This window comes from Camelus bactrianus, chromosome 2, assembly GCF_048773025.1.
Source record: "Camelus bactrianus isolate YW-2024 breed Bactrian camel chromosome 2, ASM4877302v1, whole genome shotgun sequence".
Classification (NCBI taxonomy): Eukaryota; Metazoa; Chordata; class Mammalia; order Artiodactyla; family Camelidae; genus Camelus; species Camelus bactrianus.
This window is the reverse complement of record NC_133540.1, coordinates 53,818,571-53,840,011: the sequence shown is the minus strand read 5'-3', so window position 1 is coordinate 53,840,011 and position 21,441 is coordinate 53,818,571. Positions and strand designations below refer to the sequence as shown.

Sequence of the window (21,441 nt, the reverse complement as noted above, 5' to 3'; positions counted from 1 at the left end):
TATACAATTATATATACTATAATATATATATACACACACACACACAATAACCAAGACGTGGAAGCAACCTAAATGTCCATCAGAAGATGACTGGATAAATGAGTTGTGGTATATATATACAATGGAATAATACTCACGCAGCCATGTAAAAAGAATAAAATAATGTCATCTGCAGCAATAAGGAATGACCTGGAGATTGTCATTCTAAGTGAAGTAAGCCAAAAAGGGAAAGAAAAATACTGTATGATATCACTTATATTTGAAATCTAAAGCAATGACAAATGAACTTATTTACAAAGCAGAAACAGACACACAGACATAGAAAACAAACTTTTGGTTACCAGGGGAAAATGAAGGTGGGAATGGATAAATTGGCAGTTTGAGATCTACAGATACTGACTACTATATATAAAATAGATAAACAACAAGTTTCTTTTGTATAGCACAGAGAATTATATTAAATATCTTGAAGTAATCTATAATGAAAAAGAATATGAAAAGGAATATATGTATGTATATGTATGGCAGAAACATTATACTGTACACCAGATATTTACACAACATTGTAATTTGACTACAATTAAAAAAAATAGCCTTGAATTTTGGTGTCTGTAGATGTGTAACAAGCACAGCATACTGTGAAACCTCTTCTATTGCTGACTCACTTTAATAGAGAAAGACATTTTTATCACCTGTCAGGCCTGAATTGGACATGATTTTTTTTTAAAGTTGTATATTTGGAAAATGCTCTAAATTTTCACTGAAATCATTTTGCAAATGATCCTTTCTCTTGGATCATAGATAACAATGTCCAAATTATGACCTAGATTTATTGAACATTTTTTTGTTTTTTATTAATGAAACATTTTTAGTAAGGTCTTACTTAAATACGACAAAGTTGACCACATGTACATTTGATGAATTTTGGAAACTCTCTCTAAAGATGTACCCACCAACAGCACAAGTGAGATACAGACAAATTCCATCTTCCTAAAAAGCTTCCTCCCACCTCTTTGCTGTGTATCCTGCCTCCCACGCCTGCTGCCAGGAAAGACTGCTCTGCTGTCTGTCACTATCATTTTTCCCTTTTATATAATTTTATATAAGTGAAATTATACTGTCCTTCATATTTTACCACTTTCAGTTAAATGTAACATCTAAGATTCAGCTAGGTCTTTTTGTGTTTCTTTTCCCCCCTTTTCATCACAACATAATTTCCTATAGTATGTTTAGCCACATTTTTTTTTTTTCCATTCATTGGTAGATGGGCATATGGGTTGTTTGCAGTGTTGAGTTATTATAAATAAAGCTGCTATGAATATTCACACACACATCTATGTGAACATATATTTTTGTTTCTCTTTAATGAGTTCCCAAGAGTAGAATTACTGATTGTACAGCAAGTGTTTGTTTTACTTTAAATGACATAGCCATATTGTTTCTAAAAGTGACTAACATTTTGGATACTTACCAGAATTGTATGAGAGTTCCACTTACTTTCCATATTCACCAAACCTGAGGATTTTTTACTTTAGCTATTTTAATGTAAGTATTTGTAGTTGCATTTCATTATCACTCTAATTTGTATTTTTCTGATGGCTAGTAATGGTTAGCATCTTTTCACATGAAAAATTACTACTGTTTATCTTCCTTTGTGAAGTGTCTGTACGCACCTTGCTGATGTTTTAATTGGATTGTCTTGTTATTATTTGTGAGTTGTAAGAGCTCTTTACGTATCTTGTATAGAAACCCATTGTTGGATACTAAGATTTTCTTCCAGTCTGTATCTTGCTTTTCTGTTTCTTTAGCTATGTCTTTCAAAAAGCAAATGTGTTTTTGTTGATTAAATGTATTTTATTAATTTTTTTAATTTCACTTTTTGTGTTTTCAAACAAATCTTAGCCCAACCTAATTCTGAAATATTTTCTCCTAGGTTTGTATCTTCCACACTAATATAAGCATATGAGACTAAAGATACTAGAAGGTTTAAAAAAAAAACAAATTCCTTTTTATGTCAAGCTTTTTCTATTTTGGACATTTTTAGGTAAGTCCAAAATACTTTAAGTAGAATTCTTTCCTAAAAGAATTCTTTAAGTAGAATTCTTTCCTTTTAAGAAAAGGCAGTGTATTGAATTAAACATATTGCCAATAGTCCTAATCAAAAGTGGCAATTTTTGCATGTTATTTTTTTAAAGTAAGTTTTGACTATTTATAATCATGGTCTTATAATTACAAAAAAATATATATTCCAGTATAGCTCCCTTTGGGAATTGTGTTAGCCAGGGTAAAATGATGAGAACTTTATAATGCAGAGAGAGTGAATAATGATATACAATTACTTAGAATTATTTGACATGGAAAAAGAGCATTAATAAAAATTCTGGGGTTGGTGAGCACTATCTCATTTGCCTATAATTTCTTTGTCCGGAAATTTTCTATAGTGCTGTGACATATTCTTAAAGGTCTCTATAAATAAACTCTACCTTAAAATATGCATACCATTACATTACACATATGATGTCACATAAGGCATTTGTCACTGGGAATTTATTTGGTGGTTTCTTTTTCCTACATTTATTGTGACTTAGCTCTTTTAAGAAATGCTACCTTAATTTTCTTCCAGATGCATTTATGATCCCTAAATAGATATGACAGTATATCTCACAACAAGATAGCTTTCAGATTTGTTCAGTACCATTTTTACATCGATACAAACTGAAATTTCTTGAAATTAGTCATTTATTCCTAAATTGTGGACATTTTGTCATTATCAAGTCTTGTAATTACCTATGTATTCCTTACAGAGATGTAGTTTAATATATAGGACATTTTAAAATTGTGAATACTTAATAATAAAGATGAAGAAATGAGAACAAGTACAGGAAGAATTTCCTCGTCCTCACTGGTGGATGGTAAACTCATGTCCATATTTGTAGCTAATTGCATTTTCTAGGGATGGCCTTGTATCCCTTCTCACATACTGTTCTGACAATGTTACTGGCACTCTTCCACCCAGGTGGTAGGATCTGTGTTCCCCTCTTGCATCTGGGTTGAGATGGTGTCTGCTTGTCTCCATAGATAATGGTAGAAGCAAATTCTATGTGATTTTAATGCTAGATCTTAAAAATGTTACAGATTCTATGTGGATTTCTCCATCAGGTTACATGGCCATGGAAACCAGTCACTGTGCTGTGGAGAGGCCTGAACCAGCACAGTTGGAGAGACCACATGGACAAGCACAGTGGACAGGAACTGAGGCTCTTAGCAGACAGCCAGGATCAACCACCAGATTTGTGAGTAAATTATTCTTCAAAAGATTCCAGGCCCCAGTTTCTGGGGTTTCCTGCCACCGACACAATGGAACAGAGACAAGCTGTCACTGCTGTGCCCTGTTTGAAGTCCTGACAACAGAGTCAATGGTGGTTTTTGTGCCAGTAAGTTTTATATTAATTTACTATATAGCACTGGATAACTGGAATTTTATTGAATATTTTTAAGGAAGTGGGTTACGTCTTGGAATAATAAACACACTAGATCAGAGATTTCTTTTTTTACTGTTCACGAGACTTGGCCATAAAGTTAGTTTATGTCTATGTATTGGTAGGCTTTGTCTCACTAAATAGGATAAGCCATTTAATTCAATTTCATTACACGAACAGTTGTTCTAAATCGGTCTCAGTAGTAGAGCAACCAAAAAGAAATAAGATCGTATGTGCCATAGAAAAGAGTTTAGGGTTTAGAACCACCAAGAGTTTGCCATCTCTGATCACATGAGCTCATAAATGGGACCACGAGTAAAGGTCTTAACACTCGGCAGAGGTTATAGTTGTTCTGACTGGCACGTCCTTCTTGTTTCAGTGCTTTACTGATATCACCGATCCCCTCTGATTTTGATTAGTAGGAATCAGTGGTAGTCAAGTCACAGTCCAGGGGCCTGAAATCATGACTTCCCCGGGAGAGAATGGCTGCTCTGTGGAAGCAAATTCCGTGTAACCAGAAAGGGGGAAGAAAGGAATGGGGAGTTGATCCGTCTTTGTTCTTTCAATGGGTCAACCTATTTTGGTCTTACTGTACCTTGAGTGGGAAAGTGAAGATATGCACAGACTAGTTCAAAATCTCCCTTGCACAAAGAGCATAGTGGAAAAACGTGAATTTTTGAAGCCACAGAGAAACAATCTTTGTTTTTCATGGTATAATTTTGTGACTCAGGGCCATTTATTTCACATATCTGAAAGTGAATTTGCATTTTTCTTCAATGCAGTTAGTAAACCAGTCATACTGAGATGTTGAGTAATAAATGAGATTGTAAATGTAAAATGCCAGCATAGTACAAAACTCAACTCAATATATTTAAAAAATAAAAGATCGAATGAAACAGCTGCAAATGATAACCCAAGGTGTACTCATTTCCTCTTCTCTTAGCATCTTTCCTTCTCCCTGGGAGATCTCATCTAGTCCCATGTCTTCAAGCATCATCTCTATGGTAAATGTATGCCTGCATCTCAGAATTATCAGACAAAACTAAGAGAGCATGCTGGAAACAAGGATGCTCTGTCGTAACTGAATAGGAAAAGGAGGGAAGAGAAAGAAACTTGGACATAAAAAAGATAAAGGACTCCAGTGTCTCTCAAATGGGGCTTTGGAAAGACAAAATTCTGGACCTGAAAAAGATAGTGTTTTAAGTTACGGAGCAAGAGTTTCAAAGGGCGCAGTCAGTGGGTTTGTGTTAGAATAGAGAAGCATTATGTTACAGTAGGGAGAGGAAACAGCACCATAAGTAGGAGAATGCCAGGGGGACCATTGTTGGCAATGGGAAATGGTGCTGAAGTAAAACGGGGTGTGAAGCCTGGTGACTTTAGTACTGGGGATCCTGAGACACTGGTGAGCATTCATGACTGACGGTGCTCAGCGAAGGGCTGCGGGCTTTGGGTGACTCTCTAGTGTGGGTTGGTGGTGCTTTTCACTTTGTTCGCGGGGGTGGGTACTCACAGCCGCAGGCAGCACAGTCTGGCCGTAAGAACTTAGGGGCTTGGCACACAGAGTTCAGGTGCTCGCATGCATAAGCTGTGTTGTATGCCACATGCAGACGAGTGGCAGAGTACAGTCTTCTTAACTTGAGAACAATCCACAGATTACGACAATTTAGCGCCGAATTTAGCTTGAGTATCTAATTTGTTTTGCAGACAGAATAAACGCAATTGTTCTTTATGGATTGTTTTACGGGTAGAACTGAAGCCCAGCCATGGAAGATGGCAGAATTTGACGTGACGCTCATTAGCATAGGTGGCTTCACCATCCTGTTGCAGAGAGTTAATGTGGAAAAGGGAGCAAATGACAGCTGAAAACTCGGAGATTATGGTGCTGATCACACCTAGTAATGGTTGGTGGTGCAGTGGGAGAGAAGGAGGTGGGGAAGGTCAGGTGGGAGACCCTGAAGTGGAACTTTAGATCTTGCAGGAGAGGGTGAGTCAAGAACTTTAAAAATATTGTCACTTTTTTTTTTTTTAATCTTAGTCTGATGTGGAGTCAGAAACATGGTAACATCAACAAATGTTTGAGTTTCCATTTAATTTCTAAGAGTTACGACCCGTCTTATAGTTTCTGTTTATGTGTTTTTTCATGCTAGTTTCTTCCCTTTCCGTAGTCATTCTTTTTCCATTAAACTCCTGCAATAGAAGGTAAAACATTTTCCTTTTGCAGTGAATGTTTTCTTTTTATTAAAAGCTTTCTTAAAATTTTCCCATTCTAACTGTTTCCAATTTGCATTTTAATCTACCTCCTTTCAATTTTTCATAGCTAATATTTTAGGTTGTTTTAAATTGTTTTCAAATAATTTCTGTGTTGTGTGTGTGTTTCTGATAGAGCAGGAATTTCTCAACTCTGGCTATCCACTGGGGGTGGCATATCTGTGAGTGGTACTCAAGTTTCATCCTCAGATGTATGATTAACTTAGGAGAGCTAATTTCTGAGAGTTTTTTTTAAAGCTCCACTAAGTGGTCTTAATATGATTTTAATGTACAGTGTTGAGAAACATTGAATTAGACTATTTTCATTTCTGAGAGTTTTACAGGCCCCCTAAGTGACTTTAATGTGGCTTTAATGTACAGATAGGGGTAAGAATCATTCAGCTAGAATATTTCAATTAGAATATTTGATTAGAAATTAGGCATTACCATGATTTACTGCTCCCTCCTTCTCTACACTTTTTATACAAGTGAAAAATCCTGCACTGGGATCTGGTCAGCACTATTATAAGTTTCTCTGAAGAAGGTGTCAGGAGGATGCCACCATCTGCTAATGCTTGTCTACAAGACAGCATTTCATATGTAAGCCACTTAGCAACATGTCAGAGCTTTATATGGCCTCTAACATTTTGAAAATTCATTTCTGCATTAGTCAATTCATCCTTGCATTTTGAGTGATGAGTCACAGGCAGCTGCTTCATGATGTCTTCACCACTAAATACAGGTTCTTTTCTTAATGAAAAGTATTGGGAGTAAAATGAATCTCATATACTCAGGCACCTGGTAGGGCTGATGGAAATCTTGGTTGTTTTGTTTATATGTAGTTATTCAAATGGTCTCTGTATATAAACAGTCACGGGTGGCCACATTTATTCTGCTTAAACACCTGGAAAGGTTGCTAAGAAAATCACAGGTATAACTTGATTTATTTTTGGATTTATTTTATTCATCAGCTGGTTGATAACATTAATAGAATGATTCCCTATAATATTGTGTTTCAGAATAATTCAGTCTGTTGACTATCCTCAACAAAGGCAGTCCCGAAAAATCTAGTGTTGTAGCTTTTGGTTGGTTGTTTCAAAGAGTTACAATATCTGTTCATTCACTCTAGGTTATAATTCCTGTTTGTTCAGTTACTGCTTATTTTCTCCCTTTAATGATTCCTTGCTTAAGTTACTTACTCATTCAGCACTCACTGTACAGACAGAGCCATGCAAGGTGCTCTGAAGCAATTCTCTGACAGCTCAGAGACATCAGATCTATTCTGCCCGCTCAGTGTTTACAGATTCCATCCCTGCTCTCCCCGACTGGCAGGCTGCCAGGTGCAGAGTCATTAGCTATGGAAAGATGGCAATTGCGTTCAGTACAGCCTGCTATGCCTTGACTTGATGTCCAGATACTAAAGTTGTGGTTAGTTACTGAGAAAAAGCTGATACCCAAGGGAAGCTGAATGGAGGAAAGAGGACAAATTTTGTAACCAAATATGAAACAGAATTCTGTTGCCAGCTTTAATATGCTGAATGGCAGTCGATGTGGAATTAATTCTTCCTAAACCTAAATGGTAGATTTGTTTTGAGGATTAGATCTAGGAGTTTATTGAAATTTTCAAGTGCAGTTCTCAAAGCTATCAAATGGTGTTAGCAGTATCTGTTGGTGTGATTATTGTTATTAAATACTAAAGGATAAGCCAGGTATTACTTTTCCTTCGAGTGTTTCGGCCCACAGTAAGTATCCTGTCCTCTGGCTTGGTGAACTGTCCTGGAGGTTTGTTTTGCTTCTTCTTTCACCGTAGATAGACTAGTGCAAGCTTGCACTCCAGTCTTCATCTTCTTCTTCTCTAATTCAACACTGACTGCATCTGCTTGATTTTCAGATTTTGAATCTAGATTTGAGAGAGAGAGAAGGAATGAGTTACTTCGTATCTACTACTTGGAACGTTTTTTTCATTTCAACTATATTTAACCTTCCATCCCAATCTTACTCCTCTGTAGTTCCAAAATCTATCCTTCAATTTGCCCTTAACTCACAAAATACGAGGATGACTTATGCCCCACTTCCCCTTTCTAAGTGAAGAGGTGCCAAGGAGTTCCTCACTTCCATAGTTGCTAGGACTTCTGCAAACCACAAACGTTGGAAAAATCATAGGAACCACGAGAGACTGTCCCTGAAAAACATCCATAAAACAGTAGGAACATTAAGTGAAAGGAAGACCAGTTCTCAGTTTAAGGTTTTGGTGTGATCTCTGCTCACAGGGGTGAGACACTGTTTGACAGCAGTGTGAGTTAAATCTTCTTTTTGGGAGAGTAAAACTATTTGGGCAGAAAAAGTAGAACAGTTTATCTGAGGTTGACTCATAAGTTACTCAATAGTAGACAAGTTTTGCAGGTTTTTGTGGTGAATTTTCTACCATCAAGATTTGGAAGATAAAGGATCCTTACTGACACTTTATCTCATAGTTCTCTACCTGCAGTGGAGTGACTTGAAGTAATTTCCCCAGTACAAGGTCTTAATTAAAAAAAAATTTAACCAACTTTATTATGGTATAATTTCTGTACAGTCACTGACCTATGTGAATATAATTTTAAAATCGTATTAAACTGATGTTAAATAAAAGGCAGTGTGATTAAATAATGACAAACGGCTATCCAAGCTAAGCTAGAAAGGTATTTATGGAATACTTTCCTTAGAAAATGACATTTATGGGCAGTTTCTGAAAGTTTTGGAAGTTTAGCAGCTGTGAGTACTGGGACATGTTTAAGCAAATCTTGGTCTCTGTGATGGCTTTTTTGTTTTTAAACATGTTGCAGAAAAGTAATACTTTTTTCAGCTTTGTTAAGATATATTTTAAATGAATAAATTCATCAGTTTACAGAGTAAATTTTTATGAATTTTGGTAATTGTGTAGTCGTGTGAAAACCACCGTGATGAAATACAGAAACTCTTCCTTATGTCTGTTTCCAGTTGTTCCCTTCTTGTATCAAATGGATCCAGACAACCACTGATCTGTCTGTTACTACAGAACTTTCTTTTCCTGGGCTTTCATATAAAGATAATTTAAAATAATATAACCTTTAATTTCTACTCTCTTTAACTTAGCATAAAGTTTTGAGATTCTTACATGTTGTTATGTTTGTTATTTCAATCATTTTATTGTTGATTAGTGTTCCATAGTAGGATAAAATCACATCCGTTGATAGCATGTGTTAGTATCATATTAGATATTGTTGTATCCATTCACAACATTTACTAATATCACATCAGATTTCTTCTAAAGAATCTTTCAGTATTGGGAAGCCATCAGGCTCATGGTGGTGGATACATACATTCCAAAATTCTAATTTTTGCTTGAAAGTTTAAATTGTATCATGAGAATAGATACTGTTTATCATTATCCTTGAAGTGAGTGGCTGATTTCATTAGTTTTTGAGAATATGTTTGCCAAACGTCCAAATCTGTTTAGGGATCATTCACCTATCAGTTGTGCTTTAAGTTAAAAACTGATGTTCCATGGAAAATAATTAGTTACATTGAAAACTCAAATACTTGTACAAGTACTTTTCCTTGAGACAACTGTATAACCTGTTGTACTGTGCTATCTCAAACTGGGATTGTAAAAAAGTTATCAGGTCTGAGATTTCTTTATAAACTGAAATAATATGCTGCTGCAGCTGAGGAATGATAGAAGAAACAAGACTCATGGGTCAGAGACAGAGGATATACCATTTTACTGGCAACAGTAAGGGTAGACAGAGTTTCAACATATGTGCCAGCTCCCCAAACTCCACTTCCCACAGAGAGATGTGAAGAGATGCAGGAGATAACAGCATATGCCATGAGTTATATTATAGGTAAAGAATCCTGAGCTTGGGAACCTGAATCTTATAAGAGGGTTGTCTCCTTGACCTCTGCTTCAGTGAGAGACCTTGTCTTTATTAAACTGGGGAGTGAACAAACTTCCCTTTAGCTTCAGAGGATAATATGATCTGTATCTTTCAAGCCTATTTGTAAGAAAAGGACAATTAGAGTCTCTTACAGTAAGATGTTCAGAAATATGAGAAATCTATGGAGAATTCTCTCTCAAAAATGTCCACTGCTAGTTTCTACACTTTTTTGTTTTTTGGTTCCTGGTGAGTTTTTCCATGAGTACATGACTTGCTTAGCCTCTTTGATGAATCTGATCATCAAAGGTTGGGACCAAATCTGTTCAGTTTGTCTCATACAATTTTTTAATTCTCCAAGAAGCAGAGTAAGACCAGTGTATATTATTGAACTCAACTGTACCATCAAGATCCCAGACCCAACCAGCTTAACAAATCTCATAAACCATCAGGGTGTACCTTAGAAATCCAGGAAACTTTCTCCAGAGTGTGTTTTGGCTTTTTCACTTGGACTAAGGCATTACCACAGGTACACCAAGATGTATTTGGCATTACACAGACTCTCTCTTGGCTTTCAGGGAGGAAGTTCATAGCAATTCTATTATTCACAACAACCCTGGCCAGTGAATTCAAGCTCCCCGGATGTCTTACAGGCTGAAGTGTTGTAACTGAACAGCTAAAGTCAGGGACTAATTTTACACCAACTTTTCTAATTTTATCTATCTCAACATAGTGATAACTTTCCACACAATGTTATTCCCCCCAGAAACCTCCTCAGTTAACCAAGGGAAGCCTCAAGTTGGAGCAGCAATCATCTGAGTACTACACGTAGCATCCGGTTCATCTACTGGTATCTCGTTAAACCCTTGAAGGTATTTTATGACAACCCCTAAAATGCAAGTCGTAGTGTTTCCGTGAGGGGGACCCCTTAAGGTTTTGCTTCCACACAAGAAGTACAATTCTTTGGGAGTCGTTAGTGATACTGGAGACAAAATGTTGTTTACAGTTATTGGGGCCTCCCAAATAAGATCTGTATCACTTGGGGGGATGAGTTGACAGTCCAGCTTGTCTCCTGACTAGATGGTAGATTTTAAGCTTATCAGTTCAGATAGTTCAGCACAATTTTTGTTTTTGTAGGGAGTTGTTTAGGGAGGGAGCAATAGCAAACTCAAGAGACAGTTAAATAGTTAAATTTAGTGCTCGCAGTAGTTTTGGTGAGCTCGTGGAGGGCTTTTCTCCTTTCTGAAGAAGGCTCTGGGTGTGATCGTGAAAGACAGAGATTTATGATGTTGATCCCACTTTTCCCATCTTCTCTTACTTGTATCCAGACTTGGTGACAGAAAGGATTAGGTGTAAGGCGAACAAGGATATTATTGTAAAACTTACAGGGACCCATTATGTCGCCCACTGCAGGCCACCTGAGCCACACAGGTGAAATAGTCAGCCGTGTTCCCCACCAAATGGTTGTTATCATTATTATCTAGGAACGTGTTCGTCTAGCAGAATAATCCAAGCAGCTGAGTGAGATTAAATCTCTTAGGCTCTTGTTTGGGAAGAATTCTATTTAGAAAGCGTGCCAATCAGGTAGACCCATTAAGGGAGAGAAAAAATATGCCAAGTCAGTGAAAAGTCCAGAATTTTCCAAAGAGGCTTATATAACCTTTCACCACTTTAATGCTGATAATGACCTTGAAAGTGGCACAAGAAGATGATTCTTTTCTGGAGACAACTACAATCAGTATTAAAGTGCTTTTCTGAGGAATATGGACCAGGAGGAGGGGAGGAAGGTCAGTAATGCTTTGAGTTAATTTTTGAGGAAGCTGATCCAGTGCTTAACAATATCACATGAGACTGGATTGCAGAGTGCGTGGAAAGGACGTGAAATACATTCATCACGAGTCCACTTTTGAGTGGTCTCTGCAATGAAAGATGCACTGTTGTTAGTCTACAAATGGTCCAAAAAACCAAACACATAACACAGGTCAGTTTTAAGGGCCACCGTAGTGGGGCCACAGCCAATTTTCTGTGCTACAGCAACAGTACCATAACCCAAACTGTGTCAGTGACAGTGAGATGCCACCGGTGGGAGTCAAAGGTCTGGGGTAGTCAGATTGCTGGTGGCAGGCAGAGAGAGGGCACAGGGGCCATGCAGTATGGTCTTCTTCACCTGGAGACAGATGAGTCACATTTTGACAAGAACAATAGTCTGGCATGCAGGGTGGCCTCTGCTACAGAAACAAGAGTCTTCACTTTGTACCTAGCACTTTGATACGTGGATGTGTTGTGATATCTGGTGTGATGATGGATCTAAGGAGCATTGGTGATGATCCAGTTCTCATCAGAGAATTACCTTTATTCTGAGCATCTGTATTAGTGACCCAAATAATTCAACCAGCAGCTGTGACTTGCTTCCATAGTCCATAGCCCTGGTAGGTTTATCGTTAGCCTGCCATTTTATAGTTGTCAAAGTAGTTGTCCAAACTGCTAGGTCATTGGCATCCGTCCAAGGGTCAATAAAAATACCAAAAGTTTCATCAAGGGGAGTGTTAGTCAAAACCAATTGGAATGGCCTTGATTTCTTGCCCACTTATTGTAACAACCGTTGTCTATTTTCAGTACTGGTTTGCTGTCACTCAAGTTGACCAGCCACGGTGGACACTGTTGGTTTCCAGGTTAGCTGAACCATGAGTAAAGCAGACCTTGCTACTTAGGGAAACCTCTAGGAGTTAAAGGCCCCAGTGAGCCAGCAGTGTTGCTTCAGATAGCAGAGTGGGAATGAAATTTCTTTAGGAAAGGTAAATTCAACATTTTAACCTAAAACCTTGTTGCTATGAGGTACATGTCAGCTTTGATTTTTTTTTTCTTTTAATTGAGATAAAATTGTTGTATAACATAGATTTCAGGTATACAGCATTATAAGTCAGTATTTGTATGCACTACAAAGTGATAACCATATCAGTTCTCATCTTAAATGTACTATTTTCATTTGATAAGTCAGGGGTTTGGGGCACTTCCAATGTTGTTGGTTGTTGAGTCTGAGTTGACCCACTCCCAAAATGAGAAGGGAGGGAGAATCACATGGTGTTCATGGGTGAAGCATTCAGTTTTAGTTAGAGTTCAGTAGCAATCTGCTTTTCTAATGGGTTTTCCTGGTATCTGTGCCTGAGAGGTGATGAGTACAAGACCCCTAGGGACTCTTCTGGGTAAAGCCACCTCCCTTTTCCAGAAGCTCCAAATATCAAATCATCAATCACAGAGACATTTTGCTCAAAGGAATTTTAAAATGGTGTGAACCTCGGAGTACCAGCACGTCTCTACCTGTATCTCTTTCCAGTCTCTGGACTCCTTCCAGCACTTATAGGACAGTGATATATAAGCATCTAACTGATACATCCCAACTACACATTCAGGTGTGAAATTTACAACAGTACATTGAATTGGCCCAAAAGACCTTACCAACTAGGTCACATTAGCATCCTTTTCCTAATGTAAACTTTGCCCAAACCCATCAGTTTGTGACCATTAGGAAAGAAAAAAAAAAAGACCTCAAGATGTTAATAATATTTTTTTATCTGAAACAGTTGCTATTTTTAATACTTACATTTAGGAAATTATATTAGGAAATTTCTTTTTAAAATAAAATAAAATATATGAATAGGGTAAACAAGCAAATCTTTTTATTGAAGTATGTTTGAAGAACAATGTTGTCTTAGTTTCTGGTGTTCAGCATATTGATTCAGTTATACATATATATATTCTTTATTATATTCTTTATCATTATAGGTAGAGAAAGAATTCTAAGATAATGCTTTAGAAATTGCTATTTTTAAAAATGGCACCCTTTTTTAACTCTAAGGAGGCATTGAAATGTTAAAAGAATCCATGCCATACATATTATAAAGGTGGTTGTAATATATTAAATCTACAGATAACTTGGTGGAATTTTAATTGTTTCTTCTGGCCCATTTTCAACTAGGGATTCCTTTCCTCAAGTTCTTTATATGATTGCATCAGACAGCATTGAGATTGTAGTCACTGAACAACCTAGCCAGACTAGATTTCCAAGTTGTTTCACTCTTGTGGGCATGACTGGCTGTTGATGCTGGATATCGGCTAGGGGTTCAGCTGGAGATTTCAAAAGGAACACGTACACATGGTTTCTTCATGTGGCTTGGATTTCTCCAGCATGGCAGCTAAGTTTTGAAAGGGAATATTCCAAGAAGGAACACCCTGAGAAAGAGCATTTCAAGGGACTTGAGTAGAAATTACACGGTTTCTTAGGGTCTGTTCTCAGAAGTCCAGGTATCACTTCTATACAGTATTTTCTGTCAACCAAATTGCTAAGGATAACCAAAATTCAAAGGGAACTAACCTCTACTTTTTGGGAGGAATAGGAAGGGGGATGTGCAGACATCTTGATTTCTCACAATCCCTAATGGTTTTTTACACCACATTTTCAGTACTGATTCTGCTAAGTTCATCTTCTAGAATTCGAGGCTCTTTGAAAGGAAGACTTTACAATTCTTGAGATTATAACTTCACTTACCGGAAAGAAACATAAGTGTAGTTTTTTCATTATATTTACCATGTGAGGTTCTTCTATGCAAGAACAGTAACAGATTTGTTCTGTTTTATTGCAGAATTCAGACAGGAACTAAAATATAAATTCCAAAGACATAGACTTCATTTAGGTAAGAAATTGTAATAGTTAGAGCTTTCCAAAGATGGAACAAACTGTCTTAGGAAATGTCTTTTATTAATACTTGTAAGTATCCAAATAAAATTTGGGCTACCATCTGTTAATGAGACAAGTTTGGATTAGATGACTACAAATTCATTTCATCCATATGTACTCATGACTGCAGTAAGGTGATGACTTACAGAGGTATCTTATCTACCATATGTTTTAATTTAGACTTGTTTTTATATAAAGTTAGGCATTTTAAAGCCATTAAAAATGCTTTTTCAATTTCCTTTGATACATTTTGAGACACAAATTGTAGTATTCTCTTTGGATAATTTTATATTTAATTTGGGGAACAGCAGCTAATCTAATTTGAAATTGATTTAAAAATTAGATATGTAACAGAAGAGTATCACTGTTTATAATTAGAGTAATTACATCTTAGAGGTATATGATTTCGCCTTGGGAATTTTATAAACTCGTTTTGTTATTAAAGAAGACTTCTGAAAATGGCTTTGAATGATACTATAAACCAGTTGGCCATACAACTATAGAACACTATCTGTAACACAACTAACATACAGCTATAGAACACTCTTCCCATTCAGCAAAATACACATTCTTTTCAAGTGCATGTGGACTATTTCCAGGATAGACTGTGTGCTAGACTATAAAATAGACCTCAATATTTTTAAAGCCTTTGAATCATACAAAGTATGTTCTCCAACCATAGTAGAATAAAATCAGTAAACAATAACAAAGAACTTTGGGAAACTAAAAATAAGAGAATTTTTTTTAATCCACTCCTAAATAAACAGTACATCAAAGAAGAAGTCACAAGAGAATTTAAATAATGCTTAGAGATAAAATGAAATGCAGTATACCAAAACTTACCACATATAGCTTTAAACACTTATTTGTAAAAGTCTATGTTAGAAAAATAAATCAACAACTTAAGTTTCCACTTTGAGAAACTACGAAAAGAAGAACAAACTAAAACTGAAGCAAGCAGAAAGAAGGAATTCATACAGATTACTACAGAAGTAAATAAAATAATGGAGACTAGGAAAAAACAGAAAACTAATGAAATCAAAAGTTGGTTCTTTGAAAAGATCACAGTTGACAAGCTTCTAGATAGACTAGCCAAGAGGAAGAATTGAGAAAAAATCAAGTTAATAAAATTGAGTTTGAAAGAGAGGACATTATTACAGATCTTCCAGAAATATAAAAATAATTATAAGGGGATTGCAAAAATAATTTAATGCAAATATTAGGTAACCTTAATGAAATGGGCAAGTGCCTATTAAGACAAGAACTACCAAAACTGTTTCAAAAAGAGATAGAAAATATGAATAAACCTATAACAACATAAGAGATTAATTAAAGAAATATTTCAGGAAAAGAGTAGCCCAGAACCAGATGACTTTGTGAATTTTATAAATATCTAAAGAAGAATTAACACCAACCTTTCACAAAACTTTCCTATAAGTAGAAAAGGAGGAAACATTTTTCAGTGAATTCTGTGAAGCCAGTATTATGCTGCTACCAAAACCAAAGACATCACAAGGAGAAAAAAAAAAAAAAATATATATATATATATATGTATGATGTATATGGAAAGAAAGCACATCCGTCAACAAGGTGATGAGTACGTCATACGTTTTTCTTGTTCCTATTAGAATCTTACCTACTCTGATCTATGTTAGCACTTACTTCACCTAACTTTTAACCCTTTAATTAATTAATTAATTAATTATTTTATGCTATTTTTCACTGGCTTTCTTGAATTTGGATTACAGAAGGGTAGTAATTTAAATCTGACTTTAAAGAAATACAACCTATTTAAATCCAGATACCACTAAGTTTCCCTTAGTGATTCCTTCTATTTTCAATGTCTGTTCATGATACAATCTACTTCCGAATGTCTATACACAATTATTACATTTATTGGAGCTTTCACTTACTAAACTTGGTTACTCTAGTCAGATTAAGACCTGGAGAATCAAATTAAAATATTAGAGTATTTAAATGAGAAATTATTATTATCATTTTTGACATCAGGCAGACCTGAGTTGCATCCTGGCTTTATTCGTTAATGTTTGTGTGACTTTGGCTAATTATTTAATCCTTGTGACCACAGTTTCTATACCTGGAGCATAGGTATAAGAATATCTACTTCATATGCTGGTTTTAAGCAATAAAATAAATGAGATTGAAAGGTATTTATTTACATACAGTGCCTGCTGTAAGTAGAAACCTAACACATAGTAGTTCGTGTATCAGCATAAAGATATTTGTTAGTAAGTGCTCCATTTTATAGAATTGAGAACCGCTTATTCAATCAAGTTCTGAACTTGCTTGCTAGAAATCTACATTCCTACCCCATTCTAAAATTCTGATTCATGTGAAGAAGAAGGGGTAGAGTAGAAATTTGTAATTTGAACAAATATCTCTAAGACTGTGTTTATGTTTATGGTAATCCAATTCTTATCATTTCTTTAAAACTGAAAAGATATATATTATCATTCAAGATAGCCATAGAAAAAAATGTTATTTCAAAATGTTTCATTTTGCTGTCATATGGACTAGGACTACTTTTGTTGGTTTTTTTTTTTTTTTTTTTTTTTTTTTTTTTTTGCAGTAGCTTTTACACTCACGTACATGCTTTCATCATCACTGAATTCCTTTAGAGTGATGGTTCACAAATCCTGGAGCTTTTACTTAGCATTACAGTGTTACTGACCTGATTCTTGGGACATCTAAATTTTTAGTAAACTGCCCACCAATTTTTTTAACCCAACAATATTTACAAACCATATACTTAGGGATGATACCACCTAGGCAATATTTATAAAGTACGATCACACTCACCAACTACAATTATGAGATATCTATGAAATAGTCTACCAAAACTTATTCTTCACATATTAAGAAAAAATAACAAATGTTCTAGTCAAGAATAATTAGATTAAAAGTTACCGTATTTGCAAAAAATTGACTAGAACAGAACCTGGCATTGATATTTTAAGATCCTAAGGCATAAAAGATACTATCTATTTAAAATCAGTATAAGAAACTCAGCAGTAGACTACAGTTCTTTATAAGCAGTTTCAAGGGGATTACTATCAAAATTCAATTTTAAAATTATTCTATTAACATATTAATGAAAAGATTTCAGTGTATTTCCCCTAACTGGGTCAGAAACACTGGTAGGATATTAGATTCAAGAGTTGCAATATTTTATGATGGTTTTATTTTCAAAGCTCTGTGTGCCAAATTAAACTTTGGAAGGAATTTGATGTACCGTTTGATTCTGTAATTACTGACTTGGCTGTGGACAAGCCGCTTACGTAGACAGTTAGAGCTGAAAGTTGATTGCCCAGCTGTTGCTGGCACATAAAGAGACAGTCTAACTGAGCAATGGTTTCAGCCCCCATCCCAGGTTCTCTAGTCGTCACAGATATGATAGTTTGATGATTTAAAAAAAAATTTTTAAACAGTCCATTAGAAAATCCTTAAAAAATATATAATCTTTAAATATATATGATTAATGGTACATTTATATTCAAAAGTAGGAACTGCTAATTAAAAGTAGTCAAGTAGAATATACTGCTTCAAAATGAGAAGCAGATGTTACTTAAGAATTCTTATTTTACTAATTTATATACTTAAAGTATCAAATTATCAAAAATGATTTGTATGTTCAGGAGCTAATAAGCAATCATGGTAAAATTAATTAAAGTGAGTATTACTTGAATTTATATCCATTTATATGAGTGTGATATAATATATCTCATAATATGCTTGTCTTCTCAAGTAAAAGCTGAACTTTGATGAGGTTGAGAGGAGTTAACTCTGAAATATTATCGTATTTAATGCCCTTAGCAACCTGAGGATTGTGTCACCTAAACGAATTTAAAAGTCCATTTTATATTATGTTGTGGTGTAATATTCATGAAACCATTCAAGGTCAAATTCAGAGATGGACTTTGGAGTGCATGATATTTATCTGTGACCAACATCTATAAAAAGAAGCATATTTGGGGAGAGGGGGAAGTCAAACTGTGAACCCCTCCAGTGACTTCTCAGTGTGGTCCATCGGGAGCTCTGGAGGGAGAAGAGACTGTCGGAAAGGCTTGGCCTCCAGCTTTGTGAATCCTTCATGTAGACTCTGACGGAGCCGCTCTCGGCAGGTTGTCTGCTCACCATCCTTCCTTTAACGTGGGGTTATGGCCACTTTTACACTCTGCCATCTAATGTAGCGATGACCCTGCAGTAGCAGCACAAATTAAAACCGGCAAACAAGCAAGCTAATATTTCGACCTCTTCATGCTGAAAATTAACTTTATTCTCCCTTCACATCAATCTAAAAGAAGTCTACAAGTAAGGAACCCAGGTGGAAAAAGTGAAAGAGTAAAGAGCAAAGAAATAACCAGGTTACTCATAAGACTGCTTTGGTGAAGCCAGAGAATAACATGATTACTTTTTTCACAGAAGCTATAGAGCCCAGATTATTCCTCCCTAACATATGATTTAGGCATTCAAATATTTTGGATTAGAAATTACATTTTTTATGATGTTAAGGCCAGTTGGTGTTGACTATAACCTAAATGTTATTTCTTGGTAAGGATTAACATTTTCAATTTGGCTTCTATTTAATTTTGTCTTTCCTAATGATAGAGCTTCTAAATTCTTGACAGAAGTCTCTGAAGACAGAGGCAGCATATACTCCCTTCTGTTTAGGGGACTTTTTGAAAAATATATTCATGAGTTGGCAGAGACACAGCCGGGCATCACTGATTATCATGTCAGATGGGAGCTCTAAGGCATCAAGAATTCTCAGACATTAATAGTGGTTTTCCCACAAGGTGATTATATAAGCTGACAGTTTGGCAAAGGTAGCACACCTTGCTTATCTGTCCACTGATTGCCTCTGAAATAGGACTACAAGTGCATAGTGTTCTTGCTTACTCATTGTTAGCTTTAAAGTTCAGGTTTTCATTTTATATATACAAATATAAATAGTTGGGTTGGTGAGAACATGGTTTTCATTACACCTCAAATCACAAAACTGTGTTCTTTGGTTTCTAGTTGAAAAATACTGTGAAATGGGTGATTTTATTTCCTGAAAGTGTCAGCCACTCAAATGACCGCACTTTTGCTTGTAACAGTGTCCTGTAACTAATGGAAAGGAAATTTTAACTTTTGTCAGTATTAGAAGGCAGTTACTCCAAATTGTCTACAACCTCATAGTGTCATGAATACAAATATTTCTGAGTGATTGTGGATGTGATTTTCACAAAAAACTGAAGCCATTGCATGAGAATCTCTGTGGTGACTCTAATACAGGAATTGGGACTTGAGTAGTAGCCAGTGTAGGAAAACACCATTACAGGGTTTTGGTGACATACCCTCTTTGAGTCATTTGACTCGGAAGCATTTTAGACAGACATCATATTCTCACAAATTGCCTCAGACATATGAACGTATCCCACCACATTTATCCATCATCTTTTTATAAGTTCAAAATTTTTACAGTGGTTTTACAATGAACATAGAAATTACAGACATACCAGTCAAATCACTCCCAGAGTAGGTTGAGTAGGGTTGGGTGACAGAATTGAATTTCAAATTAGTGTCTCTTGCATAGGATAAAGAGTATTACAAAACATAAAATACCTATGTACAAAATGGGAGAAGCATAGCATGTGATAGCAGATATATAATAGGTACATTTGGTATATTGGAATACTCTGTGTATTAACTGAAATATAGGATAAAACTATAAGGTAAAAACAGAAAAACTATTCTTTGCTTCCACTTTCCATTTAAATTATTTCTGTAGATCCTTTATTTCCTTAATGCTAGATGAAAGTGTAAGAACTTGCCCTAGGAGTCTGTCTAGGTAAGATGGCATCCACGTTGCCGCCCTGACTCTCCATGGAATGCAACTGTAAGATCTGGACAGAATACATGGGAAAGTACATGACTGAAAAGTAAATAGGAACTGCCTGACCAGATTCAAAGTACGACTGAACCTACATGATCTTATTTTTTATTTTCCACTCTAATTTCTCTAACCCCTGCTTCCCCACCGCCACCTGCCCACACATAGAACTTCGCTTAGCTGGAAACTTGGATAGAGCATTATGGTACAGACAGCTCCAGGAGAAGCTTTTTACTTCGGAGTTAAGGAGGAGGAAACTGAACTTCTAAAGCTCAGAGCGAGTTGGGGAAATCCCTTGTCATTAATTTTTCTTCTACCTTTTTCCTTTCTCTGATGCCCCGGACCATAGACAGTTCCATGGCATTGGTGATTGCAGTGGCAGCAGAGGGAGAAATAATGTATTACCTGTAGGGTAACAGTAATTCATATGATTACAGATTTTGCATCAGAAACCGTGGAGTTCAAGAAGGAATTTGCACAATATATTTAAAGGATCAAAAGAAAAGAACTGTCAATGCTAAATTCTATAACCAGTGAAAATATCCTTCAGAAATGAAGGTAAAATAAAGAGATTCTCAGATGAAGAAAAACTAAGAATTTAAAGCCAGGAAATCTGCCTTAAAATTGTTGCTAAAGTTAGTTCTTCAGACAGAGAGGAAATGTTATCAGAAGGAAACCTAGAACACTGGAACATCGGGAAGGAAGGATGAACAATAGAAATGATAAATATATAAGTCATTGTGTGCAATGCATTTTATCTATCTATCTATATATTATATACACAAACATTTCAATTGCTAAGCATGTTTTAAGAACTCTAGAGGAGAATAGTTTATATATATGTGTGTATGTAATTTCACTTAAAGTATAAAAATACTGATTTTAAGTAGCCTGTGAAAATTTAAGTATGCATTTTAAGTCCGAGGATAACAACTAAAAATTATACAAAGAGATATAGTCAAAATTACAAATGATAAATTAACTGGAACATAATATTCAGATAACCCAAAATAAAAGAGAACAAGTGAAACAAACAAAAAAGAAAGAACACAAATATCAAAAAAAATAGTAGTCCAAATCAATCAATAACTACATTTGTGTAAATTATTTTAAAACACCTGTTAAAAGATGTGGATTGCCAGAATGCATTAAGAAAACATAACCCAACTATATGCTGTCTATAAGACA

At 35.6% G+C, this 21,441-nt stretch overlaps 1 protein-coding gene across 1 annotated transcript in view; it reads left to right on the top strand.

Moving 5' to 3' along the window:
* LOC123616192 (uncharacterized) overlaps positions 1-21,441 on the top strand; it is a 136,081-nt gene that overhangs the window by 32,263 nt on the left and 82,377 nt on the right. Inside the window, exon 3 of the mRNA XM_074352694.1 lies at positions 3,160-3,293. Coding sequence (XP_074208795.1) covers positions 3,160-3,293 — 134 coding nt within the window. The remainder of the gene's footprint in view (positions 1-3,159; positions 3,294-21,441) is intronic.